Below are 26,139 nucleotides of genomic sequence, written 5' to 3' on the forward strand. Positions count from 1 at the left end.
TCTTTGTGTTCAGTATGTTTCCGTGTACTTTACTCCTCCTTCTGTTTCTTAATTAAACAGCATTTTGTATAATAGAACTGCTGTTAGCAAATGTCAGGAAAGGTAACCAGCCAAACATTTTATATTTTGTTATATATAGCAATGCTGACAGATTAATTAGATTTCTTACGTACTGTTTCTTTGTAGTTAAAACATTTTTCAGGCTTCTGCAGTTTCTTTTTTTAATCATACGTGAAGAAATGAAACCAGTATTCTTTGTTACTTTATGCCTAATATTATGAGAGTGGAGAAGTACATGCAAGTGCATCTGACTGAAGGATAATGAATTGAAAGTTATTAAAGGTTAAACTGTATTTCAGAACCCTCTGTCCCACAGTGAAATGAGCCTTTGGTGTTGCTGTTTTCCTGCCGAGATGTGTACTGTCATGAAAAGTACAAACGCTCTTGTAGGCAAACTCCTGTAAAGTTTGGTTATTGCATCAAACACTGTCTTACCCTTTTATTAAACAGTAAATGAAGACTAAGGGAAATGACTGAGTGGGAGTGATAGGACTGTGTGGCTGGTCATCTCTCATGGTAATCTAAAATCCCTCTGATTTGCCTGTTAAGTCTAGCAGGCTGTTTTCAAGGCATGTGCTTTTCCTTTGAGAGTCTGGGAATAGCTCTTATGTCTGCTTATGAAAGTTGTGTTGTCCTGATTATTACCCCATTTTTCCTGAAAAAGCTTCCAGACTTTCACATTGGGTTCTTCCCATACAGCATATGAGCAATGTATGCTTTTAGATGGTAAAATATTGCAATTAAAATAAGTATGATTAAGTTATATACTTCTGTTAGCCCTCACAAAATCAAGTGCCACCCATTTTTTTCCTGAGGATTCTTTTTGCATGTCCATTTTATGCATGTGAAAAGTGTAGGTGTTCAACTGTTGATGGTGGAATTCTATAGGTGGATAGTGTTTCTGGCCAATCCAAATAATTTAGGTTCCTGTGGTAGAAGAATGGGTTATCCTGTATTTTGTTCGTTTCCTTGTGTATTTGAAATCAGTAAAACACGTTGAAATGAGCATTAGTGAAAATACTGCCTATCAAATGTAAAAATACCCTCTTGAAATCAATGGGAAAAGGGAAGTGGAAAGAAGTGCTGCAGAGTTGGTTGGTTTTTTGTTGGGTTTTGTTTTTGTGTTGTTGTTTTTTTTTTTTTTTTTTCCTGGAAACTGGTGATTATTGGTTTGCCAGAGCCCTGCGGCTGTTCCACTGTGTCTTCAAGGGAAACTGGAGGAAGAAGGTTGAAAAAAAATCTTGCAAGGAAAGAGCAAGGGGACTTGGTATATGTATATTTAAGGAAACTAACTCCTTTTGGTAAGATTACTAGCTGTGGGTGATCCTGAAAGTTCAGAGATAATTTTGCTTTAAATTGAGGAATGGGGACGTGGGGAGATAGGAAAAAAAAGTATTCAAGCAGTTGAATCCAAATCCCGTGTGCTCTTTTGTCACTGTGTGAAGTGTGCTTCATGTGTGTTTTATTAAGGCATCTGAATTTTAGTTCTGAAGTAGTCGGTTCTCCCACTGGCAGTTCTGTGAGGAATAAAAGTTTACAGAGGAGCATGAAGCATTTGAAATTCAACTAAATTCCTCAGTGTTGCAGGAGTCCGTTTCAGAAACCAAATTCAGGAATCAAGACAGTTTGATTTCATTACATACATGCTACATTACATGTAGCTGTTACATCAGTAACTGCTAATGTTTGCCCCTTTAAAGTTACCTAGCCTTTCTTACTTTCAAGCAGGAGTCCTTCAGAGATGTTTCCTCCCCTAATCTTTTCACGTGGTGGTTCCAGTGTAGGATTCTGCAATGTGTGCTGCCCTGCCTACCAAATAAGCACTGTGAGATCTGGCATTCTTCACGTTACCAGAACAAGCCTTGATGCTCTGCTGGTGTATATTTAGCAACAAACAATTCCAGCCTCTACTAAATCTTAAACAAAAACAATGAACAGGCTTCTCAAAAAAAAATTTTATAGGGGTTCGTATCTTGTATGCTTTGTCTAACTGCTGCTTGGAGGACAGCATATTAGTACGGTTTCTTATGAACCTTTAAGAATAGTTGAAGCAGTAATAAAAAGGAAAGTGTGCCTCCCAGGTGAGTAGTAATTTATAGTTGTGTGACACATAAAATGCTGCACTAGAACCTTCTATAGGTTTTGCTGGTGCAGAATATCTTTTAAGACTTTAAATGTATTTTTTTTTTTTTTCAATCTCAACTTAAAACCAGCAAGAACTTCCAGAGTTAGTCCTAATGGATCTACGCTTTCTTAAGATAGTAAATATAAGGGGTAGCAGTGGGACACAGCACCAGCAAAGCTCAGTGTCTGCATCAATTGTTCAGCCTTACTGGAAGCTGTCAGATTTGGACTTTACTTGATACTTTTTTTTTTGTTAGCATCTGGATTGTGTCCTGTCTCCTTCTTAAGTGCCCCAGCTGGAAAGGATAGAGTATAATAAGGCTGCTTGTGACAGTTGTTGCATTTTTGGTGGTTTTGGTTTTGTGGTGGGGGTTTTTTTGGTTTTTTTTGTTTTTTTTTAAGAGAAATAAATACATGGAGATAGGGAAATATTAAATTTAATGGCTAGTACATTTTGAGCTGAAGTGAAAGAATATGATCCTTGTTTTTGTGGTATCTGGTGTGAGTATGAAGTTACGGTATTTGTAGAATCTTGAAAGACTATAAACTTTATTCAGGCATTCTTTTTCTGTAGTTAGTTTCAGTTGTCAATTTTCCTTTGATATGTATCTTCAGGTTCTTATTTGTTGGACTTGTGAACCAGGTCTTAGTTTTGTTTCATTAAACAGCAAGTCAGATGGAGTCTGGCTCAGGCCTTAGATAAAATGGAAATGTTTAAAAATATTGCTGACTCATCTTGTGTTTTGTTTGTAGATACATCCGATTATATGGGAGAAAATTTAGCAGAGAAGATCATGTGCTTTTTATCAGATTGTTGTACGAGTTGGTAACAATTCCAAAGCTGGAGATCAGCATGATGCAAGGATTTGCACGCCTGTTGATAAACCTGTTAAAGTAAGTACAAATTTCTGCTGACTGCCAAAACTTTTGTCTCTTGAGTATTTGATCAGTTCACTTGCTTAATGTTGTTATATACTTTAATGTAATAGTATGTTCTGTTACAGGTTACTTCACTTAATCTCCCCTGTACAGATGATGTTGGTTAAAAAGAGTTCTCATTATGTGAACACCTTGCCTCTTTCAAAGATTCAGGAGTGGTATTGAAAGTGAAAGAATGTTGGGGGTTTTTTCCCCCTGTTAGGAAAAGAAAACATCTCGGAGAGCCAAGTGTTAAGGTTGAATCTCAAACAGGGAGAAGATGAAGACTGTCTCACAACTTGATAATGTTTATTTCACTTAGTCAGACTGTTCCTGAAGATCTTGACAGCTTCTGTTCGTGCAGAAATGCTGCAAGTGGCTAGCTTTTTTTCTTGCCTGACCTTCCTGCAGTTTGTGCCAAATGCTGAAGATAAGCGTAATTCAGAGCAGGGATCTGGGGTATTCTGATATGCAGTGTGTCGTTGTAAATGTTTAATCCTAAAGTGCTCATTGTTTGTGTTTGGTTTTTTTTTTTTTTCCTGTTAGGAAAAAAGAACTGCTTTCCAGGGATGATTTAGAGTTACCATGGAGACCACTTTATGAAATGTTGGAAAGGATATTATACTCCAAAACGGAACATCTTGGATTAAATTGGTTTCCCAAGTAAGTTCGCATTTTAGAACATTTGATAGGCTAGAAGTACCTGTAATGCTTGAAAGTACTTTGAAATTTGGTTTTAATATCTGGAATTTGATACACAGTAAACATTGTGCTTATATTTCGTGAAGTGTATTTCAGTAATTGCATGCAAGACTGTGCTAAATTATGTATATCCTTCTGCCAATGGGTTGTGTTTGTTACAATGTTCCTCTCTTTATGGGTGTGATTGAATTAATTTCTAAATATGCTGGAACAGGGATCTTCATCAACTTATTTTATGTTGATAACCCACAATTTAACAGATTTAGTGTTAAATTTTTAATGATATTCAGGTTAAATGTCTGCTGTTCAGTTATGTAACACAGTAAGGGTTTGGGAAAATAAAAATGGTACTGTTCTTAAGTATGTGTACTGTAAGCATTCCCAGTATCTGTAATCTAGGTGTAGATCAGTATGCATACAAAGAAAAGTGACATCACTTCTATAGGAAATACATATATGTGTGTAAATATATATTTTCAAAGTGATGATATGATATGGACAGATCAATTTTTTTCCCAGTTAAGAATTTTAGACACGTTCTACTGATTTTAAAAATGAAAACTTTTCTTTGCTTTCTTTATGCAGCCAATCCCTCCCTATCTGTCAAATTTCCAAAATTACAATTTTTCTAATAATTCCAATTAGAGAAGGTCCTGCTCTATAAATTACAGATTACAAGATACATTACATAGTTAACTCATTATGTTTTTTTGAATTGAAACTTCATGTAAAGAAATGCAGGTGAAAATACTTAATTGGCTTAAAAAACCCAAAGTTTTCTGTCCAGGGATATTGAAGTACTACTACTGCTTCCTTCTGTTGAGTGGAAGATCCTATTGCTGATAAGGGACATGAACAGAAAATGTGTGTAGCCTTGTAACTTGTTACAGAGCATTTCATGCTGAATTTCTCTTGTGGCTACGTAGCTGGAAAAATAATTTTGCTAATTATACTATTCTGCTAAATTGCATTATTTTGCTAATTGTAGATATCCCTTGCCAGTGAAAATCCAAAAGAGCAGAGCCTTTTTTAGTTGGTTTATTGTAGGCATACGCCAGCACCTACTGAAACTGCATACTTTGCTCTGTGGGGAGGTTGACTAGTCACTTTTCATTGACTGTGTGAGAAACTAGCATAGTGGGCAGGAGACTTTTCCACGAGGGGAAAGAAGGTTAAGCTGGGAGGAGGTTATCAGTTGTGATGGTATGTCTGAAACTTCTAGCTTTTATTAACTGTATTAGATATCAGACATCCCATCTTAATATGCAGTGCGATTTGTTCTCATACGGTGTTTTTTCTCTTTTTTTAACGCCAATTCTGAGGGGTATCTTTTTGGTGGAAGTCAAGAGATATTTTTACAAGCTGAGTTGATTTGATTTATAGCTGTTAATTTAACTACTGTTTTAATTTTTTTTTTTTTTTTTTTTTTTACATTCAGTTCATATCGACCAGGCTTGTCTTCACCTAAAACATTTGTGCTTAATGTATTACATAGGTGGTAAGAATGACTTTTTGTTTTGTTCAGCTCTGGCCGATGTGTAATCTTCTGCATGTCCTTTTAGATTGTAACACTTGTCACACAGGTGTAATTTTCTGCATAAATAATTGTATTGGAAAACCAATGTTAACATTACACCACTGTTTATGAGAATGTCGCACTGTATGTAAACCTTTCTAATTGGGAAACAAGATAGTGTGTGTGAAGTGGCTGATAAGTGGCTATAAGCTAACTAATTTAACCAGCATATATATTTCAAGGGTCAAATGAAAGATAAATTTTACATTTGAATAATTGCTGTGTCTGAATATGGACAAAATCAGTATTGGTGTAGGAGTGCATGTCACCGAGTAAGTGTACCTTACTATTAAAAACGATGCAATCATGGAAAGTGCTTTAGCAGTGAGGTAATAGGTTCTAGAAAATACACCCAGCAACAACCTTGTCGCTGTGAAGTGTGAAACAAAGTTTCTGTATCGGAAGAGTTTACTGTGAATTTTTGCAGTGAAAACTGTATCAGGAGTTCTGGTGTATACGTCAATTCAGAAAACTGGTATAAGTGGAAGTGGAATTGCAGTGTTTTTTGCTTTGTTTGGGGTTTTTTAGGAAGCAATTTTTAGTTGTTCTAATCCAATGAGAGATTGATATTTGGCTCACCATAGTTAGAAATTCACTAAAATAATATGTGGAAATATAGCTGGTTGCTCTTTTCATTGTCTTAATTTAAGCACTTGTAATGGATTGTCCACTGCAGGGCTAGAATTGCACTTAAGGCCTGAATCTGTCCTGAAAAACTGAAAATTGTGCTTTTTGATAATGTAAGAGTCAACAGTGTCAGTTTATATGCTAATTGTTTTAACTGAAACATGTTTCTCTCTGAAAATGCCGCGGGGGGAAGCAGATTTACAAATTAATATGGTCATGCCCTTTTCAAAAGAAGAAAATAATCACGTAGTGCCAAAATGATGACTAGGGATAGGGGTTAATAGTATTGTTGGGTGGTTTTTAATATATCCATGTGGTGAGACATAATAATAATAAGCTAATAATACTTCAGGTAATAAGGAGGAACTAAAAGCAAAGAAAACTGAATGGGATGAGAAATTTTCCTTTATCTCACTAAATACACTGTTGTTTCAGTAATTATAGGAGATACCTTCCAGCGTAAGTGGCTTCATTATCTCTCGATTACAAAGGTTTTAATACCTTATCCACATGGTCAGCATCAAATACCCAAGCAAGGACAACAGTACAAACTACAGTAGCCTGATCCAATCCAGTGTGGTTTATGTATGTAGTTGTTTGCTGTTGTGCTCTATTAATCCCTGGCTAGGTTTAGTGGTAGAGTAGCATACAGAAATTTGCAGGTGCAATAACTGGAGTTATTTTTGAGCAATTCTGCAGTAACGGGTATGCAGAACGTCTAACCGAAAGTGGAACAGAAGCCACTGCTAAAAAGCTTGAGAGAGTTTGTTCAAAGCAATAATGAAAACCGTAACCAGCAGTCTCTTGTTCTCCCTAGCTGTATTGTCCTGTCCTTTTCTAACTAGTAGTCATCAAATGAGAATCTTACAAGATGTCTTCTGTAGTTGCTCTGTAGTTTAACTGTGTCTTAGATGGGAGTTTCCTTACGTACAAAATTGTCTGCTGTTGGTTGTTGTTTTTTTCTTTCTAGCTTCTGTTCTAAATTTGTGATCAGAAGACAGGACGGGACATCCCTTTCAGTCTTTCTCCTTTGCTCTCTTCTGCTAACAGATGCTGAGATCTGACTGAAAACTTGTGAATTTGAAAGATTTGTTGATCTCTGGCATCAGTGTGTCTTAAAATTCCTCTGTCCTTCAGGTTCTCCTTAGGAATAGTTCACTTCAGTGGAGTGCGATAGTATGGAGTTAGCTTTTTCGTTTGTTTTGTCTCACAAATACTTTTCATGTTAATCTTTAATGCTCTTAAGGAATGTTGCTGGTCCATGCTTTATTTATCTACCCTTGGAACAACAGTTATCTATTTCCTAATTCTTTCAAGAATAGTACTCACTTAAACGCAGAATCTTTATGAGCTTCTTGCAGAGTTTGATCTTATTTTTGCTTAATGAATGGTTGGCCATTCCTCTTCAAATTTTAGAAGCTGTCAGCTCAAATTTTTCATTCTAGGAGAGGTCATGGATTTACTTTGTCACTGTTGCATAAAATGTACAGAATTTTGCATCGTCTAGAGCGCTGCTTGAACTGAAGTAGTGTTATGAGGACTGGGTGGGCTTTTGCTGGCTTGCAGTGAATGTTGAGGTGTTGAAGGGAAATAGTGGTTTATCTACTTTATATTTCTCCTGGCTTGTATGGGATCAGTTTATTTTGTGTAGGACTAGAGAGGGAGTGTGTGCATGCTCAGTATTTGTGTGTCTCAAAATTAATTGACCTAAACTGATCTTTAGTAAAACTCTAAAGATTATACACTTGCATCATCTTTTTCTGACCAAAATAGCATTTCTGTATGTTAGTTTTTGATGATGAACTAAAAGATGTCATTTTTCTGTTGAAAGTACAGAAAGTATGTCTAAAAGATGTAGGAGGTTCTTCTGCCAGAACTTTTTTTCTGTTTTTCATTCAGGGAATGTTTTTTGGTAAAAGTGCAATTTAGTCTTGAGCTTGTCTTGTAATAAACAGAAGATTTGAAGAACGTGACCGTTTACTACCTTCATGGTTCCATTGGTCGATCCGATCTCTCTCCTCCCCCTCCCTTTTATTCTTTGAGTGTATTCTGAGGTTTAGTCTTTTTTAAGTGGTTTGATGGCATCCTGTGGCAATTCATGTTAAAATGGTTTCTCAAATAAGTTTTCTTGCTACAGATGAAAACACTTTTAAAATCGGCTGTTAATTGTGAGGGAACCTAATGAAATAACCATTGATTTGCAGATAGTTCACTTCTCTTTCTTAGAACCACTGGACAGAAACCAAAACCAGATTGAGAAGGACAGATATGGTATTTGGAGTCTAATAATAACAACTTTCTGAAGTCTGTTGCCTTTAATTATCTTACAAATACTTATGAAGTCCATAAATCCTTTTTTTTTTTTCTGTTTGTCTTTTCAACTTCCCCTAAGAAGTTACCTTGTTCTGCTGGTTATTAATGGATAAAATGCAGGATATTACTTAAAAGAAATGATAATTTTTCACTCTTTGCTTAAACGCAGTAAATACAAGAGTGGTATATGAAAAGTAGAACCAGGAGTTTAGCAGAGCAATTTTAATTATTATGGTTAGATCTGTGTAGAAGGCGATTAGCTACTGCATGTTCACAGAAGACATCTAATTGCATCAATAGTATCTTAAGCTCTTGGGGGAAAAATCAGCAAATGGTTGTTTATTTTATGCTGTCATTGAAATTTGGTAATATGTTACCCCTAATGTTTCCTTTCTTGTTTCAGTTCTGTAGAAAGTGTTCTGAAAACACTTGTGAAGAGCTGCAGACCGTAAGTGTTTGTTGGTTTGTTTTTTTCTTAAGCCTGTATCTTTAATAATACTTTAAAAGGGGGAAGAAAAGTGTTAAAAAAACCCCAACCAAACAAAACCAAACAAAAAACCCTGCCCAAACCCCACCCTACTAGTCACTCCTTGGCTGAAGATGTCCCAGCTGGTCTAAGAAGGTTGGGGTGGAGGGTAGAGACTCTTCTGTTTTACTGCATTATGAATGATCAGTACCTCAGGCTCATAGGTTGCTGAAAATGAAAACAAACTGACAGGCATGTTCCCTGGTATAGTATTTAAACAAAGTATAAGTTTTTTGTTTTTTTTTTCTTTTTAACAGCCTTGTTTGAAAATCTGTTAATAGGTAGTTAAGCTTGGATATCACTAGCTAAGGCCACCATTGCTTTTGATCTTTCATACTCTTTTTATGTTCACTGGGAATGTGTGTGCCTGAATCAGTCTTGCTCTCTGCACTAATTGACTTTGTTAGCACTTAAGATACTGCAAAGATGCAGAGAAGAGAGTTGTTCTCTTTTATTTACTGTTCAAATGGCCATTTGTAGCTATTGTCTGCTTTCATGGGAGCAGTTGTTTCACGTAGTGCTGTTACTCCATTGAGCGTTCCTATAGGAGATGCTGTTCTAAACACATACTGTTAGTATGAGGAATGTAAGGATAAAGCAACCTTACGCTTTTCCCAAATATATGTGGTTTTGTAGCTAAATGAAACCCCTTAGTTTTCAATGTTGATTTTTCTGGTAACTGTTATGAACACAAAAGTTACTGAAGCAGAGTGTTTTAAAAATGAAAATATGATATTTGTCTCTTGAAAATTCTGACTTAAGGTTGAGACACTGATAATGCTACTTCCAATTGGCCCCATGTCAACTGCAATAATTATATTGTATAAACAGTTGTATCTGGTATGCTTTTTAAATACTGCATTGTATGGATATTTAGTTTATTTTGAAAGAAATTCTTGTTGAGTTCTGATAAATGTTCCTCGTGCCTTAAGTAATCTTTTTTTATATTGCATCAAATGTGAATAGTAGTAGTTTGGTTTTGACCAGCCTTCACACTGAAATGGCTTTGCATTGTACAGAATCTTTTCTGGTTCAACAAGAATCTTCTTACATTTGTGGTCTTAAAGTGATGCACCATGATGTCCTTGATCTTAAGTTTGTGTTTTGTGAAGGTTAAATGGAGTTGAGGACTGCCTATCTATTGCCCCTAGGTACATGGTCTTACTGTAAAATTAAGATTTTTATGACAAATTAATAGGTAGTTTTAAATATATTTTAAAAAGACCCAAACTTTAAAGCCAAGCCTGTATATGTTCAGTGGTTTCCTTGTTTTCAGATATTTTCCAGAAGATGCCACTGCGGAGATGCTAGATGAGTGGAGGCCTTTAATGTGTCCATTTGATGTTACCATGCAAAAGGCTATTACCTACTTTGAACTATTTCTACCTACTACCCTTCCTCCTGAACTTCACCAGAAAGGTTTCAAGTAAGTGTAATTGAATGTCTATCAGTATAGTATTCTGTCGCAAATGCAAGAGATTATCTGCTACAGGGTGACTTGAAGTCAACCAGCAAAATGAATGATGGCTTTTAACAGCAGTTTTAGGAGGAGTTCAAGACAGAAATTCTGTCAGCATTCAGCTTTTGTAAAAGTAACCTGAGGGAATCTTAGTACGTATTCTCTAGTGAGTTCTTCCTTCTCTAGAGTAAAGCACACAGTATACAACAAAGCAACTTAATTGAATTAAATGCACTTTAATTCTGAAGGAATAGTCTCACAAGTTAAAATCATTAACCGTAGCACAGCTTTAAGTCCTACCTTCTATTTAATTTGGGGTAGCTTCTAATGAGTCCTTCATGTAGGTTAAAGTACAGCTGTTACTACCAATTTGGGATTGTGAGGTAGAGGTCTTCAGTTCACTGTCAAGATGTGGAAATGTGAGACAGTCAGAAGACTGCTGTAGGAAATGAGTTTGAGAGTTAAAGGATAAACATTTGCAGGATGGGACAGTATCTGGATCACCTGTAAGGTAGAACTATTGAACTTTGATATATAAGCCAGTGATGTTTAGTGCATGTAGAGATTACTTAGGCTGGTTAGGTTAAAAGTATATTTGTGATACAGGGTTAGTGAAAACTTCAAGGAAGGAAGCGAATATAGTTTATAAAGGTGAATTTAAGTTAGGGACTGGTATGGAGGGTTTGCATCCTTGGCTTCAGATGAATTCAGAATAGAAGCTAATGGCGCTTGTAACCATCGGTCAATAGGGACAAATTTTGGATTTTAAGGTAGAGGGAAATGAAGTGTGATTGATTTTCATCTATTTACCTGTGTTGGGATGGCAATATGTAATGAAACGGTGAAGCTGAAGTAGATAAGGAAACTCCTGGTGAAACACTTCTGTGAAAAGTGGGGATCAGAAAAGAGTGAGAGGAGGAGAGGTAAAGAAGCAAGGACTGAAACTCAGGATCAGTTTGGGGGTAGGGAGGATGCTGTGGGAGAGAGTGATACAAGCATGTCCATGTTGATCCCTGCTCTTGTTGAGTGAGTTGAGGGGCAGGTGAGTTTCTGCGACCACCTGGCAAGGTGAGGGATAAATATCCAGTGAGGGAGCTGCTTTCACAACATTATTTTAATTCTGTTCTCTTGCAGGCTTTGGTTTGATGAATTTATAGGCCTTTGGGTGTCAGTTCAAAATCTTCCCCAATGGGAAGGGGTAAGTATTTACTTTTCACCTACACTAGAAGAAATCCATTTAAATGTTCCTACAGGGTGCTTGGAAGGCATCAGAGTCAAACAGTGATATAATGGATTTTTTTTTTCCCTTCTGCTTTAACTAGAAAGCAGAGACAATAATTTCCTGATTGTTAGCAAGCAGTTACTAGCTGAATAAATGAGACTGCACTTGTGCTTGGTGAACATTGTTTAATGGCTAGCTCAGGCAGCTTTTCTTTCCAGCCTTGGGAACGCTGGCATTTTCCAGACTGCCTGCTGATGCTTACAATGATGCAAAGTGCTATTGTGATTTCTACAAATTGTAATTCTGTCAAGTCCCATCTTTTGTATCTTAACACATCTTTCATGATCCCTAATTTTGAGTAGTAATGCTTTGCCTTGACTGCAATGAGTTGTTGTCATTTTTATTTTACGTACAGTAAAGAACCTGTCCTCCTCTTGGCCAAAAATACCTTCGGGCTATATCTTTCAAGGAAAATAGTCTACCGTGTACCTGTCTGCCTTTTTTGTGTGTCTCATATGACAACTTGGGAAATAAAATAAAATCTGATTCTTGAGACAACACCTCCAGCAGCTTAGGTACTGTTGTTGTCAGCTGACCTGTACCTTAGCTTTACTGCAGTGAAACTTGGCATGTCACCAGATTTTTTCCATAGTCAGTATGAACATAAGCTCATTGACCATCTGTCTCCTTTTACTAATCTCCTGCCTATATACACAAGGAGGACTTCTCAGTGTCTTTGGAGAAAGCTGATTTCCAAAACACCGTTGAATGCTACCTTTGTAGCACATTCCGTTTCTGGCAATTTCTTTGTGAAAAGGCTTGTGCATAGGTCTTTCTGGTTTGAGTTATGTTTCATCACAAATAAAGGAAGACAGTCTTTGTTCCAACAGTTGGCAATTGTCCAGATTTGAAGAGGGGTGATTGCCAATGTTTTATTTGAGATTGTCTGTAGACACTTGCATCTTTCCGATCCAAAAAATCACAATTCTGTCTACTCTTTATGACAGAAAGATGACAGCCTGCACTTTAAGATCATGATTTGGTTTGTTTCTGTCAAAGGGTCTAACAAATAATCATCAACACTCTTTCATAAGTTATCTCTGATATTTTTTCCCTCTTCCACTGTATTCTGACAGTTTGCGCAGAAGGCCCAAACAATTTTATATTTTCCTCAAAGCTTTCACTTCTTGTTTCCTTTGCTGTCTTGTCCACTTCTTAAGGGCAGGCTTGTTCATTTCATCAAGCTTGGATGCAGATAATTAGGCGTATGGGTTCTGACTATGCAATCCAATTTAAGCCTCTCTACGCTGCAAGCTTTTTCTCAGCTTGCTTTGGCAGGAGTTAGACGTGCTGTTTGAAGGGGAGCTATAGAATCAATTGCCTTTGTGCATGGTAAGGGTTTGGTTTTTTTTTTTTCAGTGGGTATTTCCTCGTATCAAACAAAAAAGGTAGATCACTTCAGAAAATGTAACACTTGTCTTCAGGCTGTGTCAGATGTGACTGTCCTGAATTGAATTAGTGGGTTTCCCAAAGCTATCATGTCCTTCAGACTGAGAGGTGAACTGTTCTTCTGTGACTATCTGTCTCTGAATTAGGCAAGATTATTTAGGGCCCGTCCTTTTGGCTTCACCATAGCTTCAAGATACTGTTAGAGGCATCAAGGCTCTTGGAGACCTGATAGGTATTTCCCTGTTGGGACAAGCTCATAAAAGCAGTGTTGGTGGATTATGTGCTTTCTCACGATCAGGATATGAGAGTGAGACTTCATCTCCTTTTTTTGTTTAGTCCTGATAACTCTCTTTCCTGAGGACATCTTTCAGTTCCCTTTTGGACTCATGAGACTGTCTTCTGGCAATGGAGTATCTAATTCTTCATAGTCACATACTGCCATCCCATCTGACAGCTAATGCCTGTGACCTTTACAAGCCACAGATGTGTATAAACCAAAGCTTACAAATGTGATGGCCAGTCAGCACAGGCAAGCCCACTTTAAGTAGGATGGATCCTGCAGAAGCTAAATAGCCCTTCAAGATGTGTTGGTTGAATTTTCTTCAGTGTCTGTATATAGATGCTGTATTAGGCCAGTATCCACATTAATCTCATGTAAGATAACTTTAATGGTGAGGAAGCACCGTGAGATGAACTGACAATCATAAGCACTTGTTAAGCTGCTCCAGCTCAGAGTTCCCATGGAATGTGTGCGTGGCATGTCACTTTCTGATCAAAGTTATCAAGAACCAGGACAGTGCATTGGCAGCCAGAGTGGATAGCGCAAGGCCCTTTCCCTTCCCAAAAAGTGGTTTGTCTTTGAATACCTGTTTCTTCTCTTCCCAAACCTCCTATCTTCTACAGAGACTATCTTTCTCATTCATGCACAGAAGAGGATTCCTAATGTGTTTGTTGGTAGGGTCGCATTCTTCAGAATGTTCCCTAGGACATTTTCCACTAACCAATCCAAGTAGTCCTCAGTGCAAAGGCTATGAAAGTAGGTAGCAGGTTTCTGTTAGAGAAGTCGATGAAATCGCCAAGCTAGAGCCTGTTCTGTTAGGAGGTTTTTACTTTGTTTAAGCTGTGTTGTGGGTTTGATGGGAAATCTCTGTTGTAACTGTCATCTAGAGTTTGTTCCAAACCTTTGCTGCAGAGGTCAATAGTCTGCTACGCCCAGTTGATAAAATGGTGGTAGCGTTTGAAGGACTCTAAAGCTTAGTACAGGTGTCTTTCTGTAAGCTACTACCAGGAGTCTTTTGCTCTGTGGAAGCTGTTCAAAAAGGGGAAAAAGCTCAAAGCCACTCGAAAGGGGAAAAGGTATTTCTTAGCAAAAGCTAAAGTCTTTGACATCATACAGGTCAAGTTTGTCTATCGTTCATCTACTGTTCTTCAGAGTTGTTCTAACAACAAATGGATGAGAATTAAAATGGTAGTGAATGCATTCTGCCTTTCATGTTAATTCACAGAGCATGGGGAAAGGGAGAGTGTGCGTACACCTTCTAAAAGTACTATTAGTACATCTTTACATTTGAAAAAAAATTTGAAGACATAGGGGTGTGTATGCTGACAGGCTGCCTCTCCCAGAACTTAGATCACAATTACCTGCTTTGTACGTGCTCAGAGGAGTAACAAGTTAGACTCCTGAAGGTAGGAATTCAGATGCATTATGAAATACGGTATTGGTGGCTTCTGATAGAGTGAAATCTCCCTTTACAAGTGCTTCAGTGCCACGGGTAGCTTTTTATCTTGCATCTGTAAAGTAGATTGAGGGGTTTGTGTATCTCTTATTATAAATATATTCTAATTAATATTTCCTTCTTTTATGGTTGTTTTCAGCATCTAGTAAATCTTTTTGCTCGCTTGGCCACTGACAACATCGGGTACATAGACTGGGATCCGTATGTACCAAAGGTAGTATTTCTCATTTTATGAAATTAGTGCGTTTACTTTGAGATAAGTCTTTGGTGTTACTATGCTAAGAACGACTCATATTCCCTGTACAGGTCTTATACTGCAGTGGCCCAGTTCTTCAAATTAGGTGCATTCATTTGAAGACCTAAGTTTAAGTTTGAAAATTTGAGCCATGCTTTTGCAACAGACAGCATGGAAATTGTTACTGTTTATCACCTGACACCAAACCAAAGCAACAACGTACTGTACTATACACGTACTGTCTGATTGTGTAACTAATCCCACGTTCTTGTGTAAATGGCCCTTCGTGATATTCTTTTGACAAATAGTATGTATGACCTTCGAATCTTTCAGCTTACGGAGTGTTTTAAAGATGTTCATAGCAGTTATATTGTTTAAAAAAACCAAACCCACCAAACACCTTTTGATTAGAAAATTAATTTATGCCAGGTTTATGGCATAAATTCATAAATTAATATTTAATAAACTAAATAATTTATGCCAATTATTTTTTCTTTTTTCAGATTTTTACCAGAATTTTGAGGAGTTTAAATCTTCCAGTGGGAAGCAATCAAGTTGTTGTTCCAAGATTCTTAACAAATGCTTATGATGTAGGACATGCGGTAATGTGGATCACAGCCATGATGGTTAGTAACATTTTCATAAAGTGAAACAAAAACTAATGCAAAGCTTTAGGCAAGTATGTATTTAAAATTAATGTTTGTTCTGTTTAGCTCACTGCAGAAGTGTGTTTTTAGGCTATCTTTTGCCCAAGTACATTGTTTCAGTGTCAGTTTGGAAAGTGCACGGAAAGGTTTATTTCACGGCCGCTCTCTGTGGCATTCTGGAAATGAACAGCCAGCTACAGGTGCCACTGTGGATACACACCTGGGACCTGCTGAACAATTGAATGACTCTTTTAGGGTGAACCTCATCAGATCAGATGGAGAGAACTTGCTACTTAGTGCTGAGCTGAGGGTGGGGAAGGGAGGGAATTTGCAGATGTGGTTTGATGCTTGGAGGTATTGCTGTGGTGAGAATGCTCACTTGTACCTCGTACTACTGTGTTACCTGCTCATTTTAACTTATTCTTTGTAATAAAATTCTGTGGTTTATTTTTTACAGGGTGGACCAAGTAAACTAGTGCAGAAGCACTTGTCTGGATTGTTCAATAGCATTGCCTCTTTTTACCATCCTTCAAACAATGGGCGCTGGCTGGTGAGTTTTTTGCATGTCAAGACAATAACTTTGGCTGTAATTTCAACGGTCAAACCTGTCAAATCAAATGTGTTAATAGATGCACTATGTGCTCCGACAGCCAGACTGTCTGTTGGTTGTATAATATTTTGAGGCTTTAATTTTAAGATATGTGATTGTACTGTCATAGAAATCATCCTTTTATTCTGATGTCAGGACCACAGCTGATGGGAGTATTCTTCAAACATCTAATTGAAGTGCAGTTAGAAGTCCAAAACTAGACATCTAATTCATATATAGCTTGGAAAAAGAAGTCAGCACTTCAAAGGAGGGTGATACACAGCATCAGTATTACTTGTGTGACATAGCTTTCATATTACTGACCTACTGTCTCCAATTTAGCAAAATCTAGTTTTGATTAACCAAAGCAAAAAAGATTTTTAAATGCATATCTAGTTTGATGAAGCATAACTTTTTGATGGTGTAGCTAGTGGAGTTTTCTGCTAGAGAATGTTAAGAATCTCCCTGTGATAGCTGGTATAAAGTACAGATTAAAATAGCAAGACTGTTCAAAGCAGTGCCAAAAGAGCTGACTTGTTCTAGAATAGGGTATTTGCTTACATGTGAATGTGCAGAGAATGCTCTCAGAGATGTCCCAATTACTAGTAAGTAATCTTGATTCTTGACTATATCCTTTGTATATATTTGTTGTGATTTTTAAAATCAAGGTATAGTGCTGGCAGCATAATTGTTAATATTTTGGGAAATGAAGTTTAATGATAAATTGTGACATTGTGTTTTAGAGCTCTTCTGAGTTTTCTCTTGTTGTAGTTGTGTAATTTCAAGAATATTGGCTTATTAATTGTCTGTACGCTTAGCAGCTCAGATTCTGCTACTGCCAGGTAATTGAATAGCATTTCTTGTATATTCAACAGAACAAACTGATGAAACTACTTCAAAGATTACCCAGTGGTGTTGTCAGAAGGCTGCATCGTGAGCGCTACAAGAAAATTACTTGGTTGACTCCTGTGCCTGATAGTCATAAACTTACTGATCAGGATGTTACAGACTTTGTAGAATGCATTATTCAACCTGTTCTTCTGGCTATGTTTAGTAAAACTGGAAGCCTGGAGGCTGCCCAAGCCCTGCAGAACCTTGCACTGATGCGTCCTGAATTAGTAATTCCACCTGTACTTGAGAAGTAAGTTCTGCATAAATGTTACAACTTCCCTGTTCCCTTCCCTGCAAATAAATATGCAAAGCAGTCATACTAAACGATAAGTAATTTCCTTGCTGCGAATGAATGCTTGCAGTGAGAGGAGCTGCTAATGCACACCCTGAGCAATCACCCGAGTCAGGATAGAGAGTGAGTGAGGACTTTGTTTTTTATTTGTTTTGTTTTGTTTTAGAATACCTGGCAAATGGAACAGTTCTGGGCGCTGTTCATAGTCCTCATGTGGTTTGCATTTCTGTTAGCATTTTCTATCAGATAGTGGCTGGATCAGTTGAAAAAGCAACTTTGTACCCTTTATTCATGAGCCACCTTGTTTTTCACTAGCTTTCAATTGGGCCAAATATAAATGATGGTATTGTGTGGTGTGTAGTAATGAGCATATGTTTTATACTTCTGTTTTGTGTCAGAGTATGTTACAGTTACAGATTGTTTAAAACTACTTCTGACTTCATAAGCAAATCACTAAAGTACGTGCAGTGTAAAATACTTAGTTTGTACTATTACTAATGTCTTGGTGCCTGAAATTCCAGAAAAAAAAATGTAACTCCTTCCTGTCCCAATGAAAAGCTCTCTTCCTAGTCGCTATCAATTTTCCCCCTCCTATGCAGTCTTTTGTACTTTAACAACTCGTATTGTAAAAACAGTGGAGAAATGAGTTTGCCTTGAAGAGCCCTTCCTGAATTCCATACCTTCCTGACTCAACTGTTTGTAAAAACTTGATGAATCTGCTCTTATACAAAAACATTTCAAGCATAACAGTTCTAAGAAGGACAGCAATGGATGCCCGTATTGGGTATGACTACTCTTTCTGTTTTGAGAGCAGACTGAACGTCTGCTCAGTAGTTCAAACTATCACTGGTATGTTTGCCTTGGCTGCAGTGCCAAATTCATTTTGTTGAGTAGATGTAGGTCGTTTGTGCTTTGAATGATGTAGGGCAAGGGTAGCACTATGACTCTTGTTTGAACTGTAGGTTGTTGATAACAGTAGGAAGTGTTACGCAGTTTGCTAAAAAGTACTTAGTGTAAAAAAAGGTTTAAAAATCACAGTAACCTAACAGGTTTTTATAAAAAAGATGTGGACTTTAACATTACGTAATATACCTCCTCTATTTAGAGGCAGTCAAGGCAAGTTTTCATGCTTGCCGTAAGAACCTTACGCTTTTAAGTACACAGCTTGCATTAGCTTAAAGTTCAAACATGGAAATCATCATAGCTTTGAATCTAGGAGCCCACACAGTTACTAATTCCTGTGCTGCAACTACTAACAGATTATTTAATCCTGAATTTGTTGTGAATAGGACTGATCAAATGAAAGGAACATTTTCTAATAGAGCAATGTTAAGTCCATTGGCAAAAGATTAGAAAAAAAATTTGGAACCATTGATTAGCTTGAATTTTTCTTGCAGAAATGTTGTACCCTTTCTGTAGAAAATAACACATGCAATCCACTTATATTTTCTTTGAAGACTTCAGAAACATTATTGTTCCTAATATGACTGCTCTTAAATTTTATAGAACATATCCTGCACTTGAGACATTGACAGAACCTCATCAGCTCACAGCTACTTTAAGCTGTGTAATTGGAGTAGCTCGTAGTCTGGTGTCTGGGGGGAAGTGGTTTCCTGAAGGTCCAACACACATGCTACCTCTACTGATGAGAGCATTGCCTGGGGTGGATCCAAATGACTTCAGCAAATGTATGGTGAGTATATAAATCTTACCTTTTTTTAGAAGATAGTTAGCCAACTAGTTCACTCTGAAAGCTTTTTTTTAATATTCATATGAAAGCAAATAACTTATGTTTCCAGAAGTTCTCAGCCTGATTTTGTTCCTGCACAATTTTATTTGTAAAAAGGTCAATATTACAAGCCTCTAACTTACGATAATGCTTTTGGCTTGTCACACAATGCCAAGTAAATCTTTAACACCGGATTGTGATAAGCATTGTACTGACTTTTTGGGCAGCTCTAAAAACCAAGATAAAATAGATGTTCCAAAGCTCCTAGCAAATATTCCTAGTCTTTTAAGATCAATAGGAAGACTTTTATCACTAGGTTTTCATCAAATTAGGTCCTAAAAGCCCACATCTTCAGGAATTCATATTAATTGACTATTCAAACAATGCAAGTATTATAGGGTCTTTGTAACTTTAAAGTTCAGCACAAAATAAGTGTTACTTTACTCAGAAAATATGCATAGTGCTGACTGGTAAGTGTTATATGTGAAATCAGAAATAACGAGGTTTTGGGGTGGAAGAATTAGGCTCTGGAATTTTTTTTGATGTAATGATTTGCTTTAGCTCCCATACCTTAATTGCAGAAGCTTTTTAATGTGTAGAATACAGTAACACTTACTGAAGAGCTGTTTGCAACTCTCAACAGATTACATTCCAGTTCATTGCAACATTTTCTACTTTGGTGCCTTTAGTAGATTGTTCATCTGTGTTGCAAGAAAGAGATGATCTTTCAGAGGTAAGAGTGCTGTGCAGTTATAAAAACAAAAGTAGAACCTAGTTTTCAATTTAATTTCTAGCAATGTAATAATAACTTCAGAACTGTAACAGGTTTGCTACTCTCTTTTTTTTTTTGTATACGTAAAACTACGTTAAACAAAAATGCAACAAAAAACAAAGATGTGGATCACGTTTGCTTCTGGTCAGTGTGGTAGAGCTGACATCAGCGTGCAAATTGGCCATGTATTCTTAGCAGTGCTTCTTAGCGATAGGTTCTTGTAGAGATAATGTTAAATTCAAATAGTTTAATATTTTTATGTCAAAACTTAGCTGCACAAGGCCCTGGGTAGTGCAATTTAACTCTGAGCTTCCCCTGCTTTACATAGCAGGTTGGACTACATGGTCTCCAGAGGTCCCTTGCCATCTAAATTTTTCTGAGACTACTAAAATAGAAGCTTTGTTACCATTAAATTTTTGAAACTTCTTGTCACCATAAAACATGAAGGTAACAGTAAAGAATAACAGAAAAAAGCAGATGACTACAGTGTTGCTGTAAGATGTATATATATCATTTCTAGTTCAAAACTAGTCTAGCTTAGAGTGAGGTAAAAGGTAACTAGTTGATTGTCTGGGAGACTCTGGAAGGAATTTGGTCTTCTGTTTTTAAAAACAAACAAACAAACAAAAACCAAAAAAACCCCAAAAAACAAAAAAAAAAACCCTGAAACCACAAAACCAAACACACACCCCCACACCCCCACCACCACCCCCCCCCCCCCACTACGCCCCCCCAGCTGTTTGTATTTATTTTTCAAAAAAGTAATGCACTCTTTCAACTTTTCAGGGCTGTTTTCCTCCTATGGGAAATAATTTCAAAACACTCACACCTCTTTAAAGTGTTCCTGCAGTCATGCTCCTCTTTTCTGATTAAGATTCTATTGCTTTCTCTTCAGATGCTTGTTAATCTCTTCCAGTCAAGAGATAGTAACATCATTAGACAGTGAGCCTCATCTCCCTCTTCTGTGTTTTATCCTTTGCTGCCCCTTTGTTATTAGACACGGTCACCCCACCTGTTTGCTGCTTTGGAGTGCTGTTTGTATTCATCTCTAGTTTTAGAGCTCCTTGCACTCCATTTCTCCAGCATTGTTCTAATACTTTGTCCTTTTCTTCTCCACATAGCAAAAAAATACAGGAGAGAATGGGAAATAGTTTTTCTGTTTCTCTGCTTATCACTAGGTGTTTGATAACAGCAGTTGAAGCACAGATAGTGAAGCTATAAGTGCTATATTACAAATGAGGCAGCAGCAGTAGTGTCCGCTATGGTAGTTGCAGCTGCCATGTAAAATATCTCATCCACTGCTGGAAGACTCTTCACGTAGCTCTGAGAACAGCTAGTAGCTACAGATTGCACAGATTCTGAGTGCTCAGCTACTGGGAGAAGGTTACTTTCACTGCCCCAGAGTCGCAGCACTTGAAAATTAACAGAGGCGTTTGTATGCTGAATGTTTAATATAAATATGTCGGCAGAGCCAAGACTGCCACCACAGTTCGCACTCACTGACCTCCTGCTGGAAAGGAGGATCAGTAGTAAGGCCAAAGGTTGTATCCATGGAGGCAGACCTAATCTCAGCCTGAGAGGTTATTTGGCTAGACATCAAGGCTAGGAAATTTGATAGGAGAGTGTAAAGAAAATTTAATAATCGTTTCGTGTAGTGTACTCGAGACTATTCAAACTGTGATGGGAAATGCACTGTAGTCTATAAAATTTAAAAATTTGAAGTGGTTTTGAAGTAGTTAATACAGGAAATAAACTTTTATATTATGTTTCCTTAAGAAAAGCCAACCTTTTGTGCTTCTTTTGCATTGGAAAACTGTAGGTGGAAAGAGAATTGTGCTCTGCAACGGCTGAATTTGAGGATTTTGTACTACAGTTTATGGATAGGTAAGTAAGCTAAGGATAGGTGAAAGCTTGGCATGAAGAACTTAGTAAAACTTTCAGGTTCTACTTACTAAAATTGTGCTTATTGTATTTGTATAGATGTTTTGGACTTATAGAGAGCAGCACGCTAGAACAAACCAGAGAGGAGACTGAAACTGAGAAAATGACTCATCTAGAGAGTCTAGTGGAATTGGGTCTCTCTTCTACTTTCAGCACAATCCTTACTCAGTGTTCAAAGGATATCTTTAAGGTATGTAGAACATGGGCTTTCCATCCAAATTTAAGAGGCTTAATTTTCTATTGTGAATGACCGGTGCGTTCAGGTTCTTTCTTCCTTCATTGTCCTGTTCTGAACTTTCACCTGTAACCACGGAAAGGGCCGGGGGGGCGGGGACTTCATGACAGTTTGCTTTATGGTTTCACGTACATCAATACAGAGCTCTTACATTCTTGATGCTTTCTTAGGAGAAATCATTCTGACAGCTTATTTTATCACTTCATCATTTTAGGCTGTGATTTTTTTCATGTCTTTTGACGGTAATGCTAATCTACCCCCAGTCCCCTGCTTTCCTTTTCTCTCCTTCTCCCTACCACTTTTTCAACTGGGCAAAAGAAGCTGTTCAAGGAGCCATGTGGCTAATGGGATCAGAAAAATTATCTGGATTAAAATAACTCTGAGGGAGGGGGGTGGAGAATCCATGTTGTTACACAGACAGATTCTTTCCTTGCAGGTTGGGTTAAAACATTTTAATCTATTTACATTATATTATGTATCTATTTGGAGATGCTAGGTTTTGTACATTTTGAACCATTGCATTGGACACTTTGGTATGATTTTGTCTGGCATCTTTTGGTTAATGTAAGTCCTAAGTTAATTCTTTGTTGTCATTAAGGATTTAATTTGTGTTCTTCCTGATTTTTCATTATTAAAGTAATCGCATGCAGTCTACACTATATAGTTCAGCTTGCCTTGCAAGGTATTGGATGGTAATAAGCTTCTTTAAAATATGCTGGCCACTTAAATAGTTGATAGTTAATTCCTTATTTATTTGTTAACTAAGGGACGTTCTGGCTTTACATCAATTTCACACGTGAAATAGCATAATTTTCTTTTCAGAGGACTGTGACTTACTCAGGGAAAACTGTTTTTCTCTGTAGTTTCTCAGAAGCACCCCAAGCTTACATTAGTCAACAAGATTTATCTGACCTCCTTTCTTCCCCAAGTGAATATTTTAGAAGTGTCTCCAATCTCCAGCTGAAGGCAGTGTTCTGTTATGTCACCAGTTAAAGCACTCAGTGTGTTTTGTTTTTAAACTCTTGGGGGTGGGGGAATATAGACCCTTCCGGTAACTGAATTATTTTAATTATAGTGGACGCTTTCACGTATTTTCCAGTTACAGTGTGTTACTGTAACTGAGTATTGCAATAAATAAGGAAAAAAAAAAGTTAAAATCTGCAAACTGACACTATTGTGACAAACCTTTTGTCATTGCTACTTCTGTAGCAGCTTTTATTCTTCAGCTCAAGGCAGTAGATGTACAATTAGACATAGGTGTTACACAGCATGCAAGTCCCGTGGGCTGGTAACATTTAGGATTTTTTTCCTGAGCAGTTACTATTCACATACATTTTTAAGCTTTCTATTCTGTAATACTGTCAACTATAATTATGAGAGTGGTTATGTTTTACTCAACTTTAGGCATTTTACAGAACTGCTTTTTCTATGTCTCTATTCTGATTTTTTTTAATGTGAATTATGTTTCCAGTCTTCTGTTATAAAAGAATACAATATTATGTACAGATCCTGCCTTCTGTGTAACATCAAACATTTGATGCTACCTAGTTTAAAAAAAAAAGTAACATCCACCTTTTCGTACTCATTTTTAGGTTGCCTTGGAGAAGGTCTTTAACTTTGCCATTTCAAATATATTTGAGACGAGAGTTGCTGGTCGAATGGTTGCCGATATGTGCCGAGCTGCAGTAAAAGTGAGAGAAAATTCTCTGATTTCACTTGACCTTTAGTTTAAAAAAACCTAAAGCCAATACTACTACTTTTTCTTACATAAGATCCTTAATTTTTCTTGTAAATACAGGTAGTTTGTAATATTATGTCTTTTTTAAAACTGGACGGTTGCATATCGCAGTATTACAAGAGGTTAATTCACAAGTATTTTTCTTGCATTTATGTTAAATTTATTATAGGTTTTATTGAATGTTTTAAAATCATGACGTCAGGCTGACTCTAGATTGAATTGGAGTTGAGACAGAGTCTGTTCTTCCCTCTTTTTCAATTATATTGTTAGAAGATTTTTATCAATGTGTGCGCTGAGTTCCATAAGGCATCTTTTTTTAAAATGGGCTATTTATGATGCGATTTCCAGTGCCGCCCTGAGGAATCCTTGAAGCTGTTTGTACCACATTGCTGCAATGTTATAACTCACCTCACAGTCAGTAAGTTTATAAGATTTCTAATGTTATTTGCTTTGGTTTGGGTTGACTTTTGTTAAACACAAAAATAATGTTTAAAATCTCTGTGTGTTTTCCCCAACTTCATTTCAATGACAGAAAAATGATTCTGTCTTATTTCATCTAAAACACCAAACCAACAACTATTTATGTGGAATTTCAAGACAGAACTCTATCAAGCTAGAAGAGCATGCTGCTTTAAAAATGTGGCAGTTTAAAATGTCTCCAGACATTCCTCAATTCCTCAAAAAGCATTCAAGATGTTAAATTACCTAAAGTAACTTCCAGTTGGATGTGGGTGCAATATGAATTGGAAGGTTGCAATAGAAGGGTTGGGAGTAAACTTTTGGGATGCAAGCATGTGGTTTATGATTTGGCTTGTTGGGAAGGCTTTACTGCAGCATAGTTACAGCAGCGCTTATCACTTGTTCCTCTAGATGATGATGTATTACATGATGAAGAACTAGATAAGGAGCTACTTTGGAATCTTCAGCTTCTGTCAGAGGTATCGCAAAGAATGTTCTCCCCATGCATGTATATCATTGAATCCTGTTTAATACCCCTGAAAGAAGAAAATAATAAAACTTCTGCTGTGAAAAGAAAGTAAATGGTGTATGAATGATATTATATAACTTCTTGTTCTTATCTGATTTTAAATGGGACTTAAGTGCCTGCTGTTAGAAGAGAATAAACATATGGGGTGTGTGTGGAAAAAAATTAAAGCATTTAATACAAGCAGTTATTAAGGGGTAGAGAAAGAATTGGGTTACATGCAGTGAAAAACATAAGATGCTTTTGGTAGAGATAAATCTTTTAAAATGAATCTCAAAACCTATACGAGTATTGCTAGAAAATGTTGAACAGCATCAAGCAGCAGTGTATATCACAGTTCTTATGTGTTACTTAAACTTTTCCAACAGCAGTAGAAGTGGTAGTTCATGTGCAAGTTCAGTCTTTAATTTGAATTCAGTGTGACGTACAGAACAAAACCTGGTGCAGGATCGGTTGAGCCGTGTAATCCCCTCTCTAGTCCTCTAGAACAAAACCAGTTATGTTTACCTTTGAAATGTTTGTCTTTCCTATTAGATCACTCGAGTGGATGGAAAGAAGTTGCTACCGTACAGGGAGCAGCTTGGGAAGATACTGCAGCGAACCCTACATTTAACCTGTAAGCAGGGTTACATTCTGTCTTGTAACCTACTGCACCATCTTCTTCGTTCTGCTACACTTATCTACCCCACAGAGTACTGCAGTGTGCCAGGTGGCTTTGACAAGCCTCTTTCTGAATACTTTCCTATCAAGGCAAGGATTTTCATTTATTTAGGATTAGAGGATTTGACTTTCTTTTTTAAAAAACAGTCATACACTATAGTATTTGTTTTTATTTGGAGATTTCTGAACGTAGGTAGCAGCAATGGAAAGTGTAATTGAAAGATGCTTCGGGCTTTGAAATGTATAGCAAATTACAAGTTACTTAAAATTATATTGATAGCAAAAAATGAATACTGACTATTGTTTTGAATAGTTTTATAGCATGACATATTAGTGTTTTATGACATTTTACAATGATTGCATGACTACAATAAGATAACAAAAAGCAAGAGTGCCTGCTTGTGTTTCTTAATCTTGTAATATATGATGCATTTAATTGAGACCCAGCTATCATGAAGTACAGTGGTATAAACAGTTAAGTTTGGAGTTTAGCAGGAGATTTTTGCTGTTCGCTTTAGCTGAAATATCCAGTCATAGGAAGCATTGTTGCTCTGGGACAAACTTAGTCTTTCATCTGCTCTTGTGGATGAGAGCTACAGCCTTTCCTTGTTCCTCTTCGTATAAATGTGGCTATCAGATATAACAAGTAATGGTGAATGTGTGGAAAAATGAGTACCTTAGTGCAAAACAATTGCAAGGAAGGAGATATGGTG

At 37.0% G+C, this 26,139-nt stretch overlaps 1 protein-coding gene across 3 annotated transcripts in view; it reads left to right on the forward strand.

Annotated features, from left to right (window-relative positions):
• PSME4 (proteasome activator subunit 4) overlaps nucleotides 1–26,139 on the forward strand; it is an 87,826-nt gene that overhangs the window by 22,586 nt on the left and 39,101 nt on the right. For 2 of the 3 annotated variants that reach the window (XM_072857574.1, XM_072857570.1), the window contains 18 exons: nucleotides 2,938–3,078; nucleotides 3,649–3,765; nucleotides 5,243–5,302; nucleotides 8,724–8,768; nucleotides 10,123–10,272; nucleotides 11,440–11,503; nucleotides 14,852–14,926; nucleotides 15,451–15,573; nucleotides 16,052–16,144; nucleotides 17,059–17,324; nucleotides 18,873–19,059; nucleotides 19,739–19,828; nucleotides 21,687–21,751; nucleotides 21,848–21,998; nucleotides 23,636–23,734; nucleotides 24,130–24,199; nucleotides 24,652–24,719; nucleotides 25,301–25,516. In XM_072857574.1, the coding sequence (XP_072713675.1) occupies nucleotides 3,038–3,078; nucleotides 3,649–3,765; nucleotides 5,243–5,302; nucleotides 8,724–8,768; nucleotides 10,123–10,272; nucleotides 11,440–11,503; nucleotides 14,852–14,926; nucleotides 15,451–15,573; nucleotides 16,052–16,144; nucleotides 17,059–17,324; nucleotides 18,873–19,059; nucleotides 19,739–19,828; nucleotides 21,687–21,751; nucleotides 21,848–21,998; nucleotides 23,636–23,734; nucleotides 24,130–24,199; nucleotides 24,652–24,719; nucleotides 25,301–25,516 (1,980 nt within the window). In that variant the 5' untranslated portion in view covers nucleotides 2,938–3,037. The remainder of the gene's footprint in view (nucleotides 1–2,937; nucleotides 3,079–3,648; nucleotides 3,766–5,242; nucleotides 5,303–8,723; nucleotides 8,769–10,122; nucleotides 10,273–11,439; nucleotides 11,504–14,851; nucleotides 14,927–15,450; nucleotides 15,574–16,051; nucleotides 16,145–17,058; nucleotides 17,325–18,872; nucleotides 19,060–19,738; nucleotides 19,829–21,686; nucleotides 21,752–21,847; nucleotides 21,999–23,635; nucleotides 23,735–24,129; nucleotides 24,200–24,651; nucleotides 24,720–25,300; nucleotides 25,517–26,139) is intronic. The other variant, XM_072857573.1, reaches the window with a different exon arrangement.

This window comes from Ciconia boyciana, chromosome 3, assembly GCF_034638445.1.
Source record: "Ciconia boyciana chromosome 3, ASM3463844v1, whole genome shotgun sequence".
Classification (NCBI taxonomy): domain Eukaryota; kingdom Metazoa; phylum Chordata; class Aves; order Ciconiiformes; family Ciconiidae; genus Ciconia; species Ciconia boyciana.